At 39.1% G+C, this 23955-nt stretch overlaps 1 protein-coding gene across 3 annotated transcripts in view; it reads left to right on the top strand.

Annotated features, from left to right (window-relative positions):
- The first annotated feature begins 8988 nt into the window (after window positions 1-8988).
- dclk1a (doublecortin-like kinase 1a) overlaps window positions 8989-23955 on the top strand; it is a 401030-nt gene continuing 386063 nt past the window's right edge. The window contains exons 1-2 of one of the 3 annotated variants that reach the window (XM_039745799.1): window positions 8989-9310; window positions 10089-10488. In XM_039745799.1, the coding sequence (XP_039601733.1) occupies window positions 10107-10488 (382 nt within the window). In that variant the 5' untranslated portion in view covers window positions 8989-9310; window positions 10089-10106. The remainder of the gene's footprint in view (window positions 9311-10088; window positions 10489-23955) is intronic. The other 2 variants (XM_039745796.1, XM_039745797.1) reach the window with 2 other exon arrangements.

Here is a 23955-nt window from a genome sequence, read left to right as displayed (position 1 = left end):
GTGAGACCAGCAGGGGGGACTTACCCTGTGGTCTGTATGTGGATCCCAATGCCCCAGTGCAGTGATGGGGACACTGAGCTGTAAAAATGGCACCGTCCTTCAGATGAGACGTAAAATCGAGGTCCTGACTCTCTGTGGTCATTAAAGATCGCTGGGCATCCTTCAGAAAAATCAGGGTGTATCCTAATGTCATGACTAAATTGCCCATCACTGTCTCATCCATTCTGACCCACTAATAATCTCCTGTCTGTAATTGCCTTACAGCTAATGTGTGTTGAGCGTACTCGCGCAAATATGGCTGCCATCGCATCATGAATGTGGATGCTGCACATTGGTGGTGAATGAAGTGGCTCTTTATGTAAAGTGCTTTGAGTAGTGAGAAAAGTGATACTGTATATAAAGGTCATTATTATTATTATTATTATTATTATTATTATTAATATTATTATCAGAAACACTATGTAATTAAATGCTTTCCTGTATACATTATTTGTAGTTTTTATTTTTCATCCAAGGGTTAATGTTGGCAGATAGTGTGATGTAGTGGATAAGAATCTAAACTTAGGACTTTAAACTCTGAGGCTGTGGGTTCAAATCCCTCTACTGACACTGTGTGACCATGAGCAAGTCACCTCACCTGCCTGTGTTCCAGTTGAAAACATAAAAGGAAGCTAACCAATTGTATCTCATGTTTTAATTCACATTGGATAAAGGCATCAGTCAAATGATACGTAATGATAATAATATTATTAGGTCACTAGACATGCTCACTCATGATGAACCCAAATGCATGAGTGAAACATCAATACTGTAGAACAATAGTTGCTTTCCCTGGTGACTTAGCTTTTGTTGAAAGACATTGCAAAACACAAGTTTACAGGAAACTGTGTTCTTTTGAAGTCAAACAGGTAAGCAGTATGAAAGTTGTGAAATTTTTGTATGTATTATTATCAATATTAGATGTTTCTGATTTTCAGTTCTTTACATCGTTTAATCAGGTATTTGTTCTCATGCTTTTCGTCAGTTCTATGTTCAAACTGTTATGTTTTCTTGCCTTAGCCAAAGGCAGACAATGAAGTGTTAACACTGAGTCATGTTTCACTTAACTGTTAGGAAGGCTTCTGAAGCAATTGGAGGTTCCCCTTTAAAGTCCGCTAATACAAACATATAAAAAAAAAAAAAAAAAATGTAAAGAAGTTTGGAGTGAAGGGGTGAGGGGTCAATTCCATTGCAAAATAAGATGATCAGCTAAAGATTTTGTTGGGTAGGGGTCCCCTTTCAAAGTCCATAGATTGACATAGACTGACATCACAGTAAAGTACACCCTGGGGGAACCCAGTCAGTTTAAACGTACACAGTGTGTCCCTTTTCTTGGATCTGAGGACACCACTTCTGCCTCTACTTCTCTTCCTTCACTTTTTGCTTCTAGTGGAGCAGCACCTGGGACCAGTGCAGGAGGCTTATAGCACACTTTCTTTTCTTTTTTTTTTAATTTGATATATTATATAAGTTCCTAGGAGCAAACTGTTTTTTTGCTTGATCTTTGGGGGTCAGAGCACAGGGTCAGCCATTATCAGGTACCCCTGAAGCAATTTTCAGGTTAAGTATTTTGCTCAAAGGGTCCAAGGGAGTAGGATCCCTTCTGGCCAGCGTTTCTCAACCTTTAAGTATTTGCGACCCAAGTTTTCATAACAGTTTTAATTGTGCCCCCCTAACGTTTTTTTGAAAGGAGCCCACTAATACCAATTTGTTCATTTTTAATTAATGATATATCATAAATGCATATTTTATTATACCTACTTAACTTTTGTCGACATTTATCTAGTCTATACTTATTTTTCTAGCATCAGAATGTAGTTTAAGTTAATTTGTTTTGGTTTCAATGAATTTATTTTTCATATTTTCAATTCTTGTTTTCTTTTTTGCACATCTTCACGCCCCCCTTTTTGTTACTGCCCACCCCACAGGTTGAGAACCACTACTTCTGGCAGTAACAGGATTTGAACCGGCAACCTTTCAAATAGCAGCGCAGATCCTTAGCCACAGAGCCACCACTTGGCCCTTACCATTGCTTATTATTGAGCTGCACGTCTTTCTTGCACTTTGCTGAACGTTCTGTTTCCATTTAACACCTCACAGTAGATGCCAAATGTGATCACATCTCCTTTTTCCAGTTCAAGACACCACCTCTTCCTCAGTTGTCCCTTCACCCTATTGGTTAATGGCCCTGTCAAAAGGCTTTTGCTGAATACTTCATTTGCACAAAGACTTATTTAAGGAAAGCATGTACATTAGCATAATATGAATAAATATCAACAAATAAACAATACATGCTGGCTAATTTTCTTTTTTGTTTTTTATAACATAACCAAATTTCAATCAAATCAGTCAAATTCATTTTGAGATTTTGGAGTCTTTCATTTTCTATTGCATGGATGTTTTCCAAGTAAAAATTGATAGATCAAAATGTCCTTTTTCTACTGGATTTCAACTGCCCTACATGTAAAATTCAGCTTTTTAACTCAATGGTAAAAAGTGCTGTTGTTGGTGAGTGATTGAGTCAGTTAGTCAACTTGGCATTACATAAGCACAATGTACCTTGTCTATTAATTGTTTTGTATTTCAGTAAGAATTTCCTGAATAATTTAATCATTTAATATATAATGTCAAGTGTGGCACTATACGTCAATTGGTACTTTGTTTTAGGAATGCTGCGTGAAATATTACTTGGCTATGCATGACTTTACTGACAAAGCGATAAGTACAGCTACTTGTTACATAAGTGAATGCCTTGCTGTGACAGTCTGACATCAGACATTGTGGCGTCAGAAGAGTAAGTTACTGTTGTGAGTTCTAAATGAAAGGCAAAGACTACTACTTTACAAACAAATAATGAATGAGCCATTGATGCATGGGGAGTGTCAAGATTTAGCTTTATGAGCCCCGGATGAGAGGCAAAGCTGCCTTGGAGACAGGACTACTCCACAAGTTTAATTACACTAGCTGTGTAAGCCTGTGCTGTAAAAAGCCCAGGTTCCTAGAAACCACGAATTCTGGCACTTCAATCAATCAGTCTCATCGGTTGTGCATTAGTGGCTAAGTAAGGCTCTCTTTCCTTGGCGGTTTTGTTTTGCTGATGTGCTCACCTCCATTGTCTATCAGCAGTTAATCGTGTTTCTCTCTCCTCAGAGGTTTTGTTTTGCTGACATACTCGCCTCATTTGTGTATTTGTGGCTAAGCGAGTTTCTCTTTTGTCGTTTGTTTCACTTTGGCTACAGAGCTGTTGATGTTCACTCTGGCTGAACTCCAAAGAGCCTGTGTGTAGATGGAGGAACTTCCAGCAGGGACTCAGACAGTATTCATAGTTAAGGGAAAGCCAAATGGAGCAGAGTACAGAAAGAGCTGACATGATTGAAGTGTTTAAAATTATGAAGGGAATTAGTTCAGTGGATCGGGACTGTTATTTTAAAATGAGTTCATCAAGAGCACAAGGACACAGTTGTAAACCTGTTAAGGGTAAATTTCACACAAACATTAGGAAGTTTTTGTTCACACAGAGAACAAAAGACACTTGGAATGAGTGACCAAGTAGTGTTGAAGACAGTAAGACTTTAGGGACATCCAAGACTGGGCTTGAGGTTTGGCCTGTTCTCATCTAAATGTTCCAACATCTAATATTCCAACATCTACTCCAGAGCACTCTGGAACTCAGACTGGGCTGAAGGTTACATTTCCAACAAGATAACGACACCAAGCACAAAACAAAGACAACACAGGGGTGGCTTAGGGACAACTCTGTGAATGGCCTTGAGTGACCAAGACTGAGCCCAGACTTCATTCCAATTGAGCATCTGTGGAGAGAGCTGAAAATGGCTGTGTACCAATGGTCTCCGTCCAACCTACTAGAGCCTAAGAGGATCTCCAGGGAAGAATGGCAGAAAATCTCCAAATCCAGGTATGAGAAGCTTGGTCATGTCATACTCCAGGCTTCAATCACTGCCAAAGGTAATTCCATGATGTACTGAATAAAGGGTCTGAGTACTTGTGTCTATGAGATATTTCAGCTTATTTATATTTAATAAATTCACAAAAAAATACTAAAATTCTGTTTTCACTTTGTCAATAGGCTTAGGCTAATCAAACGCTGATTCACCATTACTACTTAACTTACATTTCTAAATATAACTTTTATTTTTCAGTAGGGGTACTTAAAATAGGGTGGCATGGTGGCGAAGTGGTAGTGCTGCTGCCTCACAGTTAGGAGACCTGCGTTCACTTCCCGAGTCCTCCCTGCGTGGAGTTTGCGTGTTCTCCCTGTTTCTGGGTGAGTTTCCTCCGGGTCCTCCAGTTTCCTCCCACAGTCTAAAGACATGCAGGTTAGGTGCATTGGCGATTCTAAATTGTCACTTGCGTGTGTGTGTCCTGCGGTGGGCTGGTGCCCTGCCCAGGGTTTGCTTCTTGCCTTGCGCCCTGTGCTGGCTGGGATTGGCTCCAGCAGACCCCTGTGACCCTGTAGTTAGGATATAGCAGGTGGGATAATGGATGGTACTTAAAATATTGCATTCTTATGAACACTTTATTGAAAAAAGAAACCTTGTCTAATTCACTGACACAAGTGCTGTCACATTGAAAAGGCAGTGATCATGCCAACATGATTTGTGATTGCATTTTCAAAGGCTTCCCAATTTTGTTACAATATCATCTATTGTTTGTATCTACCAAAGAAGATATTTTTATTACTTTTAATTTTACTGTATTTTAATTGTATGAAATTAAAATGGTTATTATTTATTGTAATAGTATTATATGTCTAGTGTTTTGTAAGGTTTATGTCAGAATATCCGTGCAAATAAAAAGTCACCAAAATGTTGTCCTTCACAATGACTACAAACAATAAAACATGCTTTCATTTTTTTTATTATGGCTAGCCTAAGATACATAGATTTAATCAAAAATGTAGTTTTTGTCATAAAAATGAATAGTTTTTTAAATTATTTATAATAATTTTTATTTAGAATGAAATATCCTTAATTTGAATTTTTTTCGTTTAGCCTACATCAAGAGTTCCCAAAGTGGTCGATATCGACCCCCTGGGGTAGATTTGAGCTTTCTAGGGGTCGATAGTTTCAGCAAAAATAGACCCCCTTACTACTGCTATTTGTTTGTTACTTTAAAATATCTATGATTCAAATAGGTACCTAATTAAGAAGTAAAATAATTCAAAAAAACACTTTTTTGATAAAAACACATTACATACCAAACTTGCAAACGAAAAGGTAAAAATGTGTCATTAAAAGAGTCACATGTAAGAATGCATGAAATACATGTAGCACAAACATGTCTGTGCATCGTCTTATCGAACGTATCAAAGCAAGTGCGGACATGAAAAACGTTGCATGTCCGCTCTTGCTCGTAGTGAGACGAGATGACGAATATTCGATATTAGCAGAATCTATCAGTCTTGTACTGTCATGCTTTCATAAAACACTATAAATTGGTTCGTTTGATGTGACGTGTAATTATTTGTGATTTGAACTTTGAATATAATTATTGATTGAGGAGCAGTACTACGAAAACGAAAATCAGAGGACACCATTTATTTATTCGAGTTTGAACAAAAATCTTCTGTTTGAAGTAAGTACATACTTTTTTATTTTTTTTTTTTATCACAGGGGCTGTCGAAATTGTTTGTTAATAAAAGTTTTTATTTCTTCAAATAATAATATGACTAAACCAAAAAAGAAATTCAGACAGTACAGCTTGGACTAATTGTACTTATTCTGAATTTACATATTTATTTCATAAATGTCAAAAATGTAAAAAACTCTGCTTGTATTTTTTTGCTTTAATTTTCATTAGTGCAGGTTTTCGATATTAAATGTTGCACAAGATAATGCCATATTCCGTAGTCCTTTTATTTTTTTCAATCATTAATTACAAGTGATTAAAATGAAAAGTTTGACATCTTGTGAAATATTTAATATTGAGTACTGCACAAATTTATTAATTTGATTAAGTAAAGTAAATGAGTAGGGGGCTGATGGTTTTAAAAGTTTTTGCTAAAGGGGTCTGCGGCCGAAAAAGGTTTGGGGACTCATGGCCTACATGATATTTTAATAACCTGTCATTTTTAACTTTAACTGTTATTTGTATTGAATTACACTGCATTACTAATATTACATTAAAAAAAAAAAACTACTCATACTGTAGACACCCAAATTTCTTTAAGCAGTGTGGACTAAAGTGACTTCTAGGGCCCCTCCAGGATTATGTGCCCTAAAGCTTAAGCCTCATTAGTTTCATAATAGATCTGCTACTGGCTGGAATATAAAAATGTGAATATATATATATATATATATATATATATATATATATATATATATATATATATATATATATATATATATATATATATATATACATACACAGGTGCCGGTCATAAAATTAGAATATCATGACAAATTTCAGTAATTCCATTCAAAAAGTGAAACTTGTATATTAGATTCATTCATTACACACAGACTGATGTATTTCAAATGTTTATTTCTTTTAATTTTGATGATTATAACTGACAACTGAAATGAAAGTCCCAAATTCAGTATCTCGAAAATTAGAATATCAATTAAGACCAATGCAAAAAAGGATTTTTAGAAATGTTGGCCAACTGAAAGGTATGAACATGAAAAGTATGAGCATGTACAGCACTCAATATTTAGTTGGGGCTCCTTTGGCCTGGATTACTGCAGCAATGCGGTGTGGCATGGAGTCGATCAGTCTGTGGCACTGCTCAGGTGTTATGAGAGCCCATGTTGCTCTGATAGTGGCCTTCAGCTCTTCTGAATTGTTGGGTCTGGCGTATTGCATCTTCCTCTTCACAATACCCCATAGATTTTCTATGGGGTTAAGGTCAGGCAAGTTTGCTGGCCAATCAAGAACAGGGATACCATGGTCCTTAAACCAGGTACTGGTAGTTTTGGCACTTTGTGCAGGTGCCAGGTCCTGTTGGAAAATGAAATCTGCATCTCCATAAAGTTCTCAGCAGCAGGAAGCATGAAGTGCTCTAAAACTTCCTGGTAGATGGCTGCGTTGACCTTGGACCTCAGAAAACACAATGGACCAACACCAGCAGATGACATGGCACCCCAAACCATCACTGACTGTGGAAACTTTACACTGGACCTCAAGCAATGGATTCTGTGCCTCTCTCTCTTCCTCCAGACTCTGGGACCTTGATTTCCAAAGGAAATGCAAAATTTACTTTCATCAGAGAACATAACTTTGGACCACTCAGCAGCAGTTTTGTCTTTAGCCCAGGCAGACGCTTCTGACGCTGTCTCTTGTTCAAGAGTGGCTTGACACAAGGAATGCGACAGCTGAAACCCATGTCTTGCATACGTCTGTGCGTGGTGGTTCTTGAAGCACTGACTCCAGCTGCAGTCCACTCTTTGTGAATCTCCCCCACAGTTTTGAATGGGTTTTGTTTCACAATCCTCTCCAGGGTGCGGTTATCCCTATTGCTTGTACACTTTTTCTACCACATCTTGTCCTTCCCTTCGCCTCTCTATTAATGTGCTTGGACACAGAGCTCTGTGAACAGCCAGCCTCTTTAGCAATGACCTTTTGTGTCTTGCCCTCCTTGTGCAAGGTGTCAATGGTCGTCTTTTGGACAACTGTCAAGTCAGCAGTCTTCCCCATGATTGTGTAGCCTACAGAACTAGACTGAGAGACCATTTAAAGGCTTTTGCAGGTGTTTTGAGTTAATTAGCTGATTAGAGTGTGGCACCAGGTGTCTTCAATATTGAACCTTTTCACAATATTCTAATTTTCTGAGATACTGAATTTGGGACTTTCATTAGTTGTCAGTTATAATCATCAAAATTAAAAGAAATAAACATTTGAAATACATCAGTCTGTGTGTAATGAATGAATCTAATATACAAGTTTCACTTTTGAATGGAATTACTGAAATAAATCAACTTTGTCATGATATTCTAATTTTATGACCTGCACCTGTATATATATATATATATATATATATATATATATATATATATATATATATATATATATATATATATATATATATATATATACACACACACACACAGTGCTGTCCATAATGTTTGGGGCAAAGGCACGTTTTTTCCTTGATGTATCCCTCTGCTGCACGGTTTAAAATTATAAACTAAACAATTCAGGAGTGATTAAACTGCACATTGCTGACTTTTATTTAAGGATGTTTGCATTCTTTCTGCTCAAACCATGTCAAAACAACAACACTTTTTTAACATGGTTCACCCATTTCAGGGCACCATAATGCTCTATGATACAGTAGTGGCAGGTCTATTAACGAAGCTATATTTATGCGTAGGTCTGATCGTGATCACAATCTGATCTTCTGGATGGTTATCTACCAGGTAATGCTTGTGGTTGGTCAGCCAGCCGGCAGACATCTGTCACGTTCTCTTAGTTGCGAGAAGCAGATTGTACTATGTTATATAGTGCCTGCTAAATAATACAAAGAGTATTATTAGTATGTAATATATACTGTATAGGCCTATATGTGTGTAATTACCTTTTTCACACGTGTGTATAGTTATTATTTACATGTCTGTACTGCATGTGTGGATTTAGGCTGTGTCTGCATTGAGTTTGCATGCTATGCTGTGTAGAGTATATGGGTTTGTATTTCAAGAATAGTTTGAAGATGAAGATGACCACTTACGTGCAGTAGATAGCCTACCTGACAGATTAGAATTCGTCTACTGTTTAAATTGCGTAGCCACAGAACGTGGTCGCTGGCGGGGTCACGACTTATGTAGCTGTTTTAAAAGCAGTATAAGCACTTTTTTTCCTTCTATAATGGGAGAGCATCCCAAGAGGACAGCAAGGGTTCGTGTTCGGCGAACGTCTGCGTTGAAGGGGCTGCATCTGTATGAGGGACGGACCAATGCAAATGTCTTCAGTGCCTCCGTAGCAGAAGAAAGCAGCAACAGCAGACTTTCCATCTCCTGCGCTCGCTCTTTCTCTCTCCTCTCTCTCTCTCTCTCTCTCTCTCTCTCTCTCTCTCTCTCTCTCTCTCCCGCACACACACACACACACACACACACACGCGCGCGCACACGCTCAGGGAGGCAGGGAGCCCGAAGACATAACAAAGACGACCGGCTTTAGCTGCACTGACACACTCTTAAAATACAGCAGAGGGAGGATTCCTTGTGAGCTGAAAAACGCCGAAACAGGAGACAGGGAGACGTCGCGGTGATCCAGCTGAACACTCGAGTGCTGCTCTGTGTCTGCAATTCTAGAGGTGAGAACTGCGCTGCTTGAAAGGCGTTGCGGCTCGCTTTTCAAAATGTAAAGACATTGGGGGTGTAATATTTTCGATTTCTTCCAAATTATCTACATCTGAGCGCTTCTGAATTTGTATTTAATAGGAAACACCATCCATCAGGCTTCCTAAACTGGCTTTGTTAATTCTGACTCACGATGTATTTATTAATAACAGCCGAGCCCTTAAAGTGAGGAAATAACGGTGCATGATGGAACGAAATCACATTGAACTATGAAAATATATGATATAAGCACAATTGAATTTCACGCTTTTTTAAAATGGCATGTTTTACAGTGGACCTTATTTCTGCACCTTCGCGATTTCATTACAATTTGCTAAAAATTACGCCGTGTTCGTGTAAGAACAATGGGGCTACAGAAAAAAAGTCGAGCGAAACGTTTGCTTGTATCATTGGTGAAATTCTTAGATAATTGTAAAGATAACGTTTAAATCCAGATACCCAAAACCCACTGAGCAGATGTTCAGGGCCGGCGTGCAAGCCAACGTGATCGTCTGCTGGCTTTGCTCCTGGCCTCGGTTTTATTCTAAGGCTTTCTGTTAGCATCACGAATGGTGGCAGCCCATCCATCCACAGTTCAAGAAAAAAGCAATTATTCTACCTACTTTTCTGTTTTAAATTACATGAGTGTCGTTTGTGTTCTAATGTAAATTTACACCGCATTACACTCACTTCGTTAACTATCCAGAGTAGGTTTTATTGGTATTATATATACATATTGTTTCTTGTTTCTAGTCTGTCCATAAATCTACGATGATGTCTTTTGGGAGAGACCTGGAGTTTGAACACTTTGACGAGCGTGACAAAGCGCAAAGGTACAATCGCGGCGGCTCCCGTGCCAATGGCTTGCCCAGCCCAACTCACAGCGCCCACTGCAGCCTCTACCGGACCCGCACCCTGCAGGCGCTCAGCTCCGAGAAGAAAGCTAAGAAGGTGCGCTTCTACCGCAATGGGGACCGCTACTTTAAAGGAATCGTATACGCCATTTCTCCGGATCGTTTTCGATCGTTTGAGGCTTTGCTGGCGGATCTCACCCGGTCACTGTCAGACAACGTGAATCTACCGCAGGGAGTGAGGACCATCTACGCTTTGGATGGCATCAGGAAAATCACGACCCTGGACCAGCTGATTGAAGGTACGTGAAAAAAAATAAATAAATAAAATAAAAACAGGTTTACAGAATTTTGCATGACTGGTTTGTTAAAAATCTCTCTTTGTGACAGATGCAATTCGGCACGTCCGATGCCATTTTTACAGATAACGTTTTAGTAGGATTTACACATTTTAAAGACAATCCAGTAAATAAAAGCAGCACCACTTTTGTGACAACTTCAAAATTCAGTGAGAGTGACACGAATATGCACATCCCACGGGAAAACATTTAAGTCAATGCAGGCACGTCAGCGTATTTCCAGAGCGAGAAATGCCGACGACACAACATACTATGCCAGTTCTGACGTGTGCTGTCTTATGCTAAATAATGCTATTTTGTATTCACAAATGCCAAAATATTTTTTGCTACATTCCCTATTTCAACGTGTAAGGTTTAATCGACTGCAAGTCATCCGTATTTAGTAATATCAGTCAAAAGAAAATTGACCACACACAGCAGTTCGTCTTATACTGTATGCTCTATTATTGTAGTCAGATCATATGTAATTGGATTTGATATAAGCTACCTAAGTCTATGATTTAATGTGATATAAGCCTACCAGTCACTAACACTCAATGGGTGCTTGTATTTATGCAAAGAGGAAGATGAACACAAGAAATGCTGGTAATTCAGAGTATGGGCCATTTGTCTAATAGCTAAAAGCTTTCAATATTTGAGCCTCCCAGAAGGTTTTTGTGTACTTTAAGATGCTCAGAACCAAAGCATGCACTGAAACAAATATTTATGGATAGGAGGAAATGTAAAATAGTCATGAAGTATTAATCACATTGGTTTCTCCTGGCAAACTTTGTGCCATATTTTGTGTCTTCATTTGTGGGATTAATAATGATGTACAATATTTTGAATTGCCTATGGTAAGTGAGGACTGTATGGGGCACCCCAGAGCCCCCAACCACCAGAAACAAGGTAAAATAAAATAATATTTATTTTCTAATCATACCTTAACATTGTACAAGGCAGTCCAACACAATATACTAAACACTTCTGTCTCCTCACTACAAACTCTGTGAGCTTCATCCTCCTCCTGATTCAGATCCTGAGGTAGCGGACGCACCCTCTTTTATGCTGGAGTGCTTGCGGTGCTATGACCCTGCCTAAAGGAAGTCCTTCTGGGTCTTAAAGAAGTTCACCATAATAGGAATATCCAGTCTTCACAGCACCCAGAGAAACCCCAACATGTACAGCAAGTAACTGGGCCCCTATCAGAGGAGCACTGCCACCTCTCACATTGGGGAATGAACTGCTCATAAAATCCCTCCGTCCTTCTTCCATCCATTATTAGTTCCTCCCGACTGGGATAGAAATCGGTGATCCTCCCTGCCGGATTGCACCTCCATACTTGTCCTTCCGTTACGTCTGGGTAGGCAGTTATCCTCAATAACAGATGGGATGCCAGTCCATCTGCTCCCACACTTACACCAGCATTACTATGTATTTCAGCAAAGAACCCCATGACAGAGTTTAAAGTTTGGGATAGTTACATTTGTTTTGCATGGTGCTTTTCTAGACACTGAAAGTGCTTTACATAGACAATGGGGAGCCAGTTCAACCACCAGCAGTGTGTAGAATCCACCTGGGTGATGAGGTGGCAGCCATTTTTGCACCAGTATGCTCACCACACATTAGCTATGAGGTGGCAAGGTGGTAAGAGATGGTTAGCCAATTAGATGCAGGGGATAATTAGGGGGCCAGCATGGATGTTGGCTATCATAACTTCTTAAGTCATCAGGCTTGTTGTCGGACTTCCTTCCCTTAGGTGGATCATCTTCCAAATGAGTCGTCACCTTTAGGGAGTGCCCTGTTTTATAGCTCCTGGATGGAATGGGGCGGGGTTAGTTGTCCTCACTGAGCAGATACTCCAAACTGCAGGTGGAAAAGGAGAGAAGGTGGTTAGTATTCACGGCCCGTGGTGTCCTGGGGTGGTAATGCTTACTTTTGATGAGCCGGGAAGGTGATGACAGTATTAAACAATTATATGTACAGCTGGGATATAATTCCAGATATTTTTCAGCCTTTGCATGCACCTGAATCCTGAAAATCCAAATTTCCAAATCTATATATTTATTTGTTACATGTCTACCCCTTGTAAATTTTAAGGATTGTATTGCCGCTAAGGTGAATTCGACTTCTGCTATTGTTTTATATGCTTTGACTTGTGCATGAGGACTGATTGTGTTTAACAAATTCTGTTGGAAGTTTGGGATGAGCGTCCAGAATACTGGTAGGAAGTGAGCTAAGAGGAAAGGCGCTTTATGTCAAGGTGCTAGTTTCCCATTGTAAAATTCATACCTGTACTGAACAGCATTTATTACGGTATGTCATTGTATTCGTTTTTATCAAGCTTTTGTCACCCTTATTATTATTATTGTATTTTACAAGGTTGTGGTAATTCTCCAGTATGTATTATCCTGGTAAAAGAGCGTGAGAATGGATCTGGATGAATTTAAAACTGATTTAACAGGCTGGCCACTGTCTGACAGCTGTCGCCACGAGTCACTGAGTGTTTTGAACAGTCACTGGAAATATTGTAAAAATTAAGTGTCTTTGTCTGACCAATGCAAGATGTGTGTAATATACTTTGTTCCGTTAACAGAAAGTGCTTTAAAAGCCAGTTGTCTGTTAAGCCGGCATTGTGGGGACAAATCCTGGCTCTTTCACTTTCTTTGTGGAATTCTCACATTCTTCACTAAACGGTTTGAAGGGGTTTTCTGAGTAGACCAAAGACGTGACTTGTAGTGGACTGGCATTCTGTCTTGTGTTGGAACCTGCTGGGACTTACAGTCCATTACACTGCAATCCTGTATGTGAATAAACATAATGGGAGAGACATTAATAAACCTATAATTACGAATTGTCAGTATTTGACCATGATTATCTGCCTCAATGCAATATATGGGCTTATTTTAACTTTGCATGTGTTGTATTATTACTAAGGAATGAAAGCTTCAGAATTGTATAGTCAGGGAAAGAATGTTTCCTTCAGGGATGCAGAGTTTCACATTTCACACTTGAGGCTCGTATTCTTGTCGTCTCGTGTCACATCGTAGCTTGGCTGCTGTATGGGCTGGAGGAGCTGTTGTTGGTGCTGAAACAGACAGTGAAGCCGATAAGGAGTAGCACAGAGCTCCCTGACTCTAACGACTGGAGGACTATTGTAAACGTTAACTCGAAGAAAGTCAAAAATATTTCATTAACTCTAAAAGTATTTTATGACAATGAATTGCCTGTGACAGTTTGTTGCTAGTAATAAATCATCCACTTGGGCTGTACTGTGTGTGTCTGTGAGGCTAAGTGACTGCCATGTACTAAGCACTCAGTTCAAAATATTTATTATAAAGATTTGATGGGTCATGTAAGTTCAGAGGTTTGGTGAACTTCCAGACATGAATTCATTTAGTGCAAAACAAATCAATCACTATTAAATTACACGTGGAACATTCGCAACAGGGTTCACCTTTTGTAATATGGAGTACATCATAACCTAGATATGTCCCAACCAGCAAGACTTTTCCTTCCAAGAATTTGAATTAATTATTTATCAGAATAGGTTCTCAATGTTTAAATAAATTTTGATCAAGCGTAAGCAGATTTATTTGATTTCTTTTTATGAAATAGGATGTTTAGTTCACATGATCAATAATGGGAGCCGTTGAGTTCAGTGATGAGAGAGTTGTGGTAATGGCTATACACTCTTTTACTGATAGGAGAGGAATCAAGAAGACCGGAGACCTTGGAAAACACTGTCCAACCTTAAACACAACATGCCCTACACTCGTAAAAATAAAGATGCCAGAGTGTTTCTTCAGAGCAGGTCAGGGGTCCTCAATCACGGTCCTGGAGGGCCGCAGTGGCTACAGGTTTTGCTCCAACCCAAATGCTTAATAAGAACCACTTATTGCTTACATAACACTTCTGCTTCACTTTAGTTGTATCATTTGTTAAGATTTTAAACCTTTATTGCTTATTGTAGTCTTAAACTGCTGTTTTCTTGGTTTTTAATGGCTCCTAATTAGCAATAGCATGCAAATGACAAAAGAGACCAGCATTTCTCTATTTCACTTGTTACCATTTACACCCATGTGTACTTATCAAGCACTATTGGGTTTAATTAAATACTTGGAAGGAAAGTGAAGAGAAAAAAGTGAAGGAATGAGAATCACTTATCTATTTTAGCCTTCAGATCATTTGGATGATATCCTTAGAATGGGGAAGAAAATCTAGGATATGAGAATTACCTGACATAGCAGAGTTAAAGCAACTAACAAATCATGAAATTAAATTGTTGGTAAGAATTGCTTTCTAATTAAGCAACCGGTTTAGAACAAAAACCTGCAGCCACTGCGGCCCTCCGGGACTGTGACTGAGGACCATTTGTGATTCCCAAAAGACCCATGCACATGAAAGTTCCGGAAAGACCCAAAACAGACTCCTTACAGTAAATAACTGTGAACAGATGAAGATGGTTAAGTTCATGTTCTCTTAATCTGTTAGTGTCCTGCTAGGAAGCCTACCATAAATTAAATATTTCATTTTTTTTTTTTTGTAAATATTAGAAACATTTTCAAAGCAGAAAAAGCAACTTCACATGCAAAGAACCCATTGTAAAATGAAATGGTGCTTGGTGAAGCAATGGTTCTACAAGGAACCACGTAACTCTGAAAGAACCATAAAGTAACATTTAAAGAACCATTAAATACTCTTAGAAATAAAGGAGCCAGTCTGGTTCTTCAGTGTGATGCCATAGAGGAACCATTTGTGATTCCCAAAAGACCCATCCACATGAAGGATGCAGAAAAAACTTAAATTTATTTAGCTGTGTAACAAGCTACATACAGTGAATAAACATAAATAGATGGTTAAGTCCATGTGTTCTTAACCTGTTAGTGTCCTGCTAGGTAGCCTACCAGATATTAAAGATTTCTGTTTATTCCTGCATAAGATACACTCTTAAACATAAAGGTACTTTACTGAGTTGTGTGGAGCCATTGCTTGACCAAGAATCATTTGATTCAGTGAAGGGTTCTTTGAATAGGAATATGGATCTTGAGCTTCGAAAAGGTTCCTAATATGTGGAAAGCCTAAAATGTCTCATGTATTGTAGGCTGCCTAGCAGGATATAACAGATGAACCCGAAACCTGAACTTTGCCTGGGTGATTGTATCTAGCAAGGGTTCTTTTAAATTTCTGGAAGCCATTGGTATTTCACAAGTGTGTTATCATCTGCTGTATTCATGGTAATTTATGGAACCTGTTACAAATCTGATATCGATAGAAATGTGTCTCAGTTAAGCTCCCTCAGACCACTCAAGAGTGAAGTTTAGGCCCCATTACCGAGATAAATAAACACTTCATTGATGCTTTCTAAGTGTTATAAAGACCCAAAAAAGTGTTTATTTCTTGTTCCATAATAGTAAATAAGTAATTGATGCATTTTGCAGTACCTAAAGTAAAGTGTTATCTCGTTCTTTCTATCACTTGTTAATGCAGTCCCTCATTTTTTAATGTCATGTTTCACTTTCTCTTTGCAATGTGGTGTAAGCATTAGTGTTGATCGTCAAAATTTGGCAAAGCGTTTTTCACGGTGAATATGCTATGTTCATCTGTGTCCTTGTTTACCGAAAACTTTTATGAAATTTCGACTTAGACAAACTTTTTTTCCAGTGCCCTATGATGCTTTGTGAAGCCAGTGTGCCATCACAGAGCTGTAGCATGTTGGATGGAACAGCCTCTCGAGTATGTAACGCTGGTCCTAGGAGTAGATGGAAACTGTTCATTATAATACAGTATAAACTTGTTTGTAATCTGTATCTAATATGTGAGCCTATACCTTGGATAGTACTACCCAGAGTGCTTTGCAGTATATCTAAACAAAAAGGAGTGAAGAATTCACAAGCTTTAGTGTGGTGTTTATTTGGTAGCAGCAGCAGTGAACAAGCAGAACCATCAGCGAAAAAGAACAAAGTCTGTTTGGTACGAGAGGTGAGGTACCTGCTGTTGAATCTCTGGGGGACAAGTCTTAGTGAATTCATGCTTCCTCTCTGTCACTGCCTGCTAGAAATTCTACTGTTCTGAATTTAATTCTATTAATTTTATCTCAGGCAGGCACAGTCTCATTGTGCTTACCACGGCTGTCTCACAGCTCAGGTCACATTTTTGCCTACAATAATCAGTTCAGCACAGTCGGCAGACACTTCTTTAACAACAACAATATTTAATTTTAAGGCACATTTTCATACTAATGATGTAGCTCAAAGTGCTTAACAAGATGAAGAAAGAAAAAAGAAAAATATGAAAATGAGATTAGGCAATACTAAGTAACACAGAATAAAGTAAGATCCAATGGCCAGGAAGCACAGAAAAAAAGAGAGATGGCTGGAGGAAAAAAAAACAAAATCTGCAGGGGTTCCAAGGCCACAAGATCACACAGCCCCCACTGGGTATTCTACCTAACATCAATGATCTCAATCATTCCTCATAGAATTTGATGATGATGGTCATGTGGACATCTGGCCTTTAATCCATCAATGTAGGGACTGCATGGTGCTTTGATCAGGTGGTGACAGCTCAGATCAGCACCACAGAAAACCGGAAAAAGAACAGCAGAGAAAGTAGAGGTTAGTATGGATTGCAGGGCCATAATAAAAATGATAATTAAATGCATATGCAGAATATCAGGGTTACACTAAAACGAAGTTATGAGAAAGCCATGTTAAAGTCATGGGTTTTTAGCAATTTTTTAAAGTGCTCCACCGTATTAGCCTGGCGAATTTCTATTGGTAAAGTATTCCAGATTTTAGGTGCACAACAGCAGAAGGCCGCCTCACCACTTCCTTTAAGTTTCGCTTTTGAAATTCTAAGCAGACACTCATTTGAAGATCTAAGGGTACAAATTGGAGTGTAAGGTGAAAGGCAATCTGAAATATAAGATGGAGCGAGATTATTTAAGGCTTTGTAAACCATAAGCAGTATTTTAAAGTCAATTCTAAATGGCACGAGTAATCATTGTGGTATCATCAAAACTGGAGAGATGTGCTCGGATTTTCTTTTCCTGGTTAAGATTCTAGCAGCTGCATTCTACAGTAGCTGCATTCTGCAGTAGCTGCAACTGATTGATTTCTTTTTTTGGTAGTCCTGAGAGGAGTGTGTTACAGTAATCTAGTCAACTAAAAACAAAATTGTGAACTAATTTTTCCACATCTTACAATATTATAAGGGGTCACATTTTTTCCTGTAGTTCTTAAGTGTAAAAATGCTGTCCTAGTAATCTGATTAATATGTGATTTAAAATTTAGGTTAGAGTCAATAATTACCCCTAAATTCTTTGCCTCTGTCTTGACTTTTAAGCCTAATGGATCGTTTATTTCTAATATCTTCATTATATACATTTTTGCCAATCACTAAGATTTCTGTTTTCTCCTTATTTAGTATGAGAAAATTACTACTCATTCACTCAGAAACATAAGTAAGACATTGTATCAGTGAACCAAGAGAGTCGGGGTCATCAGGCGCTATTGATAAATACAGTTGTGTGTCATCAGCATAGCTGTGGTAGCTCACATTGAGCTAATCTGACCTAATGGAAGCATTGAAATCGAAAAGAGCAGCGAACTCAGGATAGAGCCTTGTGTTAACACCATATGGAACATCATGTGACTTCCAAGTATGATTACCACAACTAACAGAGAATGTTCTACCTGTTAAGTAAGACTCAAACCAATTTAAGACACTGCCAGAGAGGCTCACCCACTGACTATGGCAATTTCTAAGAATATTGTGATAAATGGTATGAAATGCGGTACTCAGATCTCAGAGGATGAGAACAGATAGATGGACTCTGTCTGCATTTACCCACAAGTCATTTACTACTTTAACGAATGCAGTTTCTGTACTGTGATTTGTTCTAAAACCTGACTGAAACTTGTCGAGAACAGCATGTTTATTCAAGTGGTCATTTAGCTGCATAATAACTGACTTTTCTAGGATTTTACTTAAGAAAGGCTGGTTAGAAATAGGTCTACCATCTGGGACAGACCATTAAAACATTAGAATCCACTCAAAACTAATTCAGTTTTTTCTTCCTCACTGACTTCAATGCATTTCACTCAGTTTCACTCAGATTTTGCCAAATTCGAGGTGACACAAACTCCTTAGTTTTGTTTATAACTAGTAAGTATTAACAGACCACATATCAAAACCCATGTTATTTAAGAAGGAAGTTCAGGGTAGAAACACTTTACATTTTTTATGTATAAAATTAAAGAAAGACTTTTTCAATCTAATATTTCAGAGTAAAACTGAATATTCCTGCTTAGGACATCTAATTTTAATTGTCTGACATGTCACCTAGCCCTCTGTTGTGAAATTCCCCCGAGGAATCAACACTTTTCAGACTCACAATTCTTCTGTCTGCACTTTGTGAAATAAAATACCTAAAATCTCCAGTGACACTTTTTTTTTCATGGAAAGATGTTTTCGCATTTCACACGTACCGGGTGACTGTCTTTGTGATGTCTCCAAGTTGTCCCCATGTCCGTACCGCATTTCTATCCCCTTCTCAAGACAAGCATCTTACCTAACTTGTCATTCCTTCATTGGCGCGGTAAGAGTGCAGGGCTGGCCTCCTACTGGTTTCTTCTTTCTGCTTGATTCTATCAGGATAGGTTACCGACCCCCTCATCCTCAGTTGGATTATGGGATTTTCGGAAATATTACGTTACGTTGCAATGTACACATCACCATCCATTTTTTATTGAAAAAGGCAGGATAAGGTTAAATGTAATTATTTTGTAAGTTATAATTATTTTCATTTACAGCTAAATGCCTGCTTCTGGACCTCCGTGGCCATCCTTTATACAAGCTAGCTGGCCAGAACAATTCCCAATGTAGACATCACAGAGTGGAAGAGACTTGCAGATTGTCCAGGATTCTCTCAGTAAACGATCAGTGAAGTCTACAACTGTGCTTTTTTCAAATAAAAGTGAATATTTTCAAATTATCGTTTTCAAAGTCATTTTTATTCAGTGTGTTCACAGCTCCTGGGACGTGAATTCAATTCCCAGCTTGATAATTCAAGCATTCACTTTCTTTCATCTTCATAAGCTTTTTCCCATATACCAGAAATGTACAAACTAGTTTAAGTGGTGACACTAAATGTCTATGGAGTTTCATTACATCAAATGTCCTCTGCGCCTGGTCAGATAATGGATGGGGAGGTGGTGCAATGATACAAATAATTTGGGGTCCACATCAGTGAGAGCTGGTCTCATAACACAGATAAACTATATAAGGAAGGGCACAGCAAACTCTTTTTTCTTAGATGATGCATTCCTTTAGTGTGGGTAGTGTCATCCTCTACATGTTCTACAATTCTCTGATGGCCAGTGCGATTTTCTGTGTTGTGGTGTGTTGGACCAATAACTTCACTTACAGAGTGGATCACCGAATCAGCAAATTAATTAATAAGCAGGTTCAGCTATGGGACACCGTCTTGACCTGATAGAAGTAGCAGTAGAAGAGAGAATGAGACAAAATGTATGGCCATTATGACAAATGCTGGTGCATCCTCTCTCTGACACACTAACATCAAGGACTTTCAGCCAACAAATTATTCAGCAGAAGTGTGTCATGAAACGCTACTGGGGCTTATTTATATTATCAGGAATATGTCTGCATAATGTGTGGTGGCTGAGTGGAGACGGGACATCAAAACCGGAACAGATTGGGGTACCAACATGGCCCACTTCCATTTACTAACAAGTCCAAAAACAAAATGAATGCTGAATGGCATGAAAACTATAAACAATGTATGTGCCACATAGCCAAGTGGCCTCTAATTGTTTGGCTTTGCTGTTGAGTTCTTAAACTTGTAGCTGCTCTCTCTAGTCTGTTTCCACAATCAAATGTATTATTAATATTATTATTAATGACACCTCCTTGTGGGCGGTTGTCCCTTGGAAACTCTGGGACCAGAAGAAATCAGCGTCAGTTGCCTTCACTGGAATGGTATCTCAAGACTATGGAGGAAGGAAATGACGAGAGTGGTAGCAACAACACCCCTTTAGGGCCCAGAGTAGTATTAAATACCCGGGAGGAGTTTGAATGGCAATCCTCAGATGCACATGCGTGACAATTGTCTCATTGTGACAGCGGCTGCTCTCTTATCTTTTATATTTAGAAGTCAGATGTTTTCTTCTTTTTGTAATTTTTTTCTTTGTATTTGAGGGGGCCGTTGTTCTTGTTGTTTGTTGTACTATTTCTTGAGGTTCCGTAAGATGTTAAATTTAATTCATGGGACAAATATCTATCTATCTATCTATCTATCTATCTATCTATCTATCTATCTATCTATCTATCTATCTATCTATCTATCTATCTATCTATCTATCTATCTATCTATCTATTATATAGTGCCTCATTTATCTGTCTGTCTGTCTGCCTATCTATCCATAGTAAATATGCTCTGTGATAAACTGGCACCTCATCAAGAGGTGCTCTCTGACTTTCAGCTATTGCTGCCAGGATAGGCACCACCACCTCTCCTTCAATCCTGCATTAAATAAAGCATGTTAAGACAATGGATGGATGGGTTTTAAGTAACGGCAAGGCTATTCCATTTATTTAAGACAGACGCTCCTCAGTTTTTCTTTAGATTAAATGTGTTAGCTCTTTCAAAATGTTCCATCTTTATAAATAGAAGTCTCAGAAGGCCGCCGTGTGCTGCTGGCTTAACACTGTTATTTTTACCATAGAAGGTTTCACACTTTAGCGCCTGTTCCCTTTTTTTTGTAGTTAAAAGAGCTGCCGAGAATTCCAAACTTGAGTGTTTGACTTGCAGGTTGTATAACGTTGAGTTTGCATGTTTTCCACAGATTGAAGTGGCATTTGGCATGCCATCTGTTCATCATTTCTAAAATAATATGCAATTGTATTTGCTATGGAAGCTTCTCTTCTGAATAATCAAGCGATCAATTGGAGATGATTGAGCTGTGATAACTAACTGAAGAAACAGCACCTTTTCCAATCTTATATACTTGTGGTAATGATATTATTAGCATGTCTAAGGTTTCCTGCTTTCCAGTGTCAGGCCTCTTTTAATGTTATGATTTAATCATTCCCCTTCTTCTTGGTTTAAAATTACATGGAATTGCAAGTCCTCTGACCCAAGAAGGTTAAAGACCTACAATCCAAATTGGTGGTTAATACCCTGTTGATAAATTGTCGTCCAGTGTTAATGACTGTATTACTCTGTGTGGAGTGCTCTGTGTGAACCAGAGCAAGCAGGGTCAAAATGCGACCAGACAGAGATGGTGATGCGCTTAAAAATCATTCAGTCATGCTTGGCAAGGCAGAGTTTGATAGCTGCCTGACTAACAAATAGTGCTGGTCAATCATTGTAGAGACATAGAAAAGTCAGATGAATGGCTTGCTGCTATTGTGTCTGCCATTATAAACAAAAGAGGACAGCAGCTGCAGTTGTCATTTATAAGCACAGCAGATTGCGACTGCTGCATTGTGGATTAGCGGTTTAAAACTTCGCTGTAACCGGAAATTACACTTTTACTGCTTTCTTCATTGTAGCTGGGTCTTTCAAAAATTTCTAAAAACCACAGTTATCCTTATTTATCAATGGTGTATAGATTCAATTCCTAGTGGCTACATTATATGGAAATACAATGGATTCAGAAGGTACTGTGCTGTCTGTACACTATGTCGGGACGCCCCTGTGATGGAAGGATGGGGGAAGGCAGCTTTTCCTGGTCACTGCCTCCCCCAAAATGCTAGATGGCAGCTTCCCTGGGATCTGGTGGTGTTTTGGATTCCCGCAGGGCACCCAGGATCTTGGAGTTCAGTTGTGCAGCCCTGTTGGGTGCCGTGGGTGCCACCAGGGGGAGCTGCAAAAGGACTGAAGGACTCGTACCAGATTTATAGCCTGAAAATATAATTCTCCATCTGACCCAGAAGTGCCGACGAGTCACGTGGACGGAAGGAAAGAAGCACTTCCGAGTCTAGGACTATATAAAGGACTGATGGAGACGCAGCAAGCGAGCCGGAGCTGGGAGGAGTGTGATGGAGCTTGCTGGTAGGTGTAGTGGAGAGAAGAATTATTTATTATTGATTTAATTGTGGGGGCGGCACGGTGGTGCAGTGGGTAGCGCTGCTGCCTCGCAGTTAGGAGACCCAGGTTAACTTCCTGGGTCCTCCCAGCGTGGAGTTTGCATGTTCTCCCCGTGTCTGTGTGGGTTTCCTCCCAAAGTCCAAAGACATGCAGGGTACGTGCATTGGCGATTCTAAATCGACGCTTGGTGTGTGTGTGTGTGTGCCCTGCCCGGGGTTTGTTTCCTGCCTTGCGCCCTCATGCTGTCAGTGTCCTTTGAATGTATTAACTTGAGATTGGCTTTTGTCTAACCACTCTAGAGGAAAAGCCTGATTGATGGAGTGCTGCTGAGATGCTCATGCTACCAATGGGTTCTCCCATCTCAGCAGTGGACCTCTGAAGCTTTGTTATAGTGACCATTGGGTTCTTAGTCAACACTCTGCCAATGGTCCTTGTTGTCCAGTTACTCAGTCGGGCCAGACAGCCAACTCTAGGGAGAAGCCTGATGTTCTAAAAGTCTTCCATTTCACAAATACTGAAGCCACTTTGCTCCTGAGAACACTCAAAGCTTTACAAATGGCTTTATCCATTGGCTCTGATCTGTGCCTCACCACAATTTGATCACGGAGGTCGACGATTTCAATTTTTGTCTGATCAGACCAGAGAATCATTTTCCTGATGCTCTCAGATTCCTTTAAACTGTCATACGTCTTTTAGTCAAGGGTGGCTTCCATCTGTCTTTATCAGAAATGCCTGATGGATGAAATGCTTCTGAGATGGTTGTCCTTCCGACAAGTTCTCCCATATCACTAGAGGACTTTTCACACTGTTTAAGAGTGACTGTTAAGTTCTTGATCACCTCCTTGACTGAAGTCCTTCTTTGCCAGGTTACTCCGTTTGGTCAGACAGCCAGTTCTAGGAAGACTCCTTCCATTTCCCAATTATTGAGGCCAATGTGCTCCTGGAAACACTCAGAGCTTCAGAAATGGTTTATCCCCTTACAATGATCTATGCCTCACCAGAGTTTGATTGCAGAGATCAAGTTCCTTGAATTTCATGGCTTGGTGTTTGTCCTCACATGTAGTGTGAATTGTGAGATTTTACATGCACAGGTATGTGCTTTTCTAAATGATGTTCTATCATTTAAGTTTGCCAAAAAGTTCTAGACACACCTCAAGGAGAATTTAAGCAAACAGGATGCACCTGATCACAATGTGGACAGTCATAGTAAAGGGTTTGAATACTTATACGAATGAGAGATATTAGCTGTTGATTTTTTAAAATAAATTTGCAAACCTTTCTGAAAACATGTTTGCACTTTGTCATTATTGGTT

The sequence above is a fragment of the Polypterus senegalus genome, chromosome 2, assembly GCF_016835505.1.
Source record: "Polypterus senegalus isolate Bchr_013 chromosome 2, ASM1683550v1, whole genome shotgun sequence".
Lineage (NCBI taxonomy): Eukaryota > Metazoa > Chordata > Cladistia > Polypteriformes > Polypteridae > Polypterus > Polypterus senegalus.
This window is presented reverse-complemented; position numbering and strand designations above follow the sequence as displayed.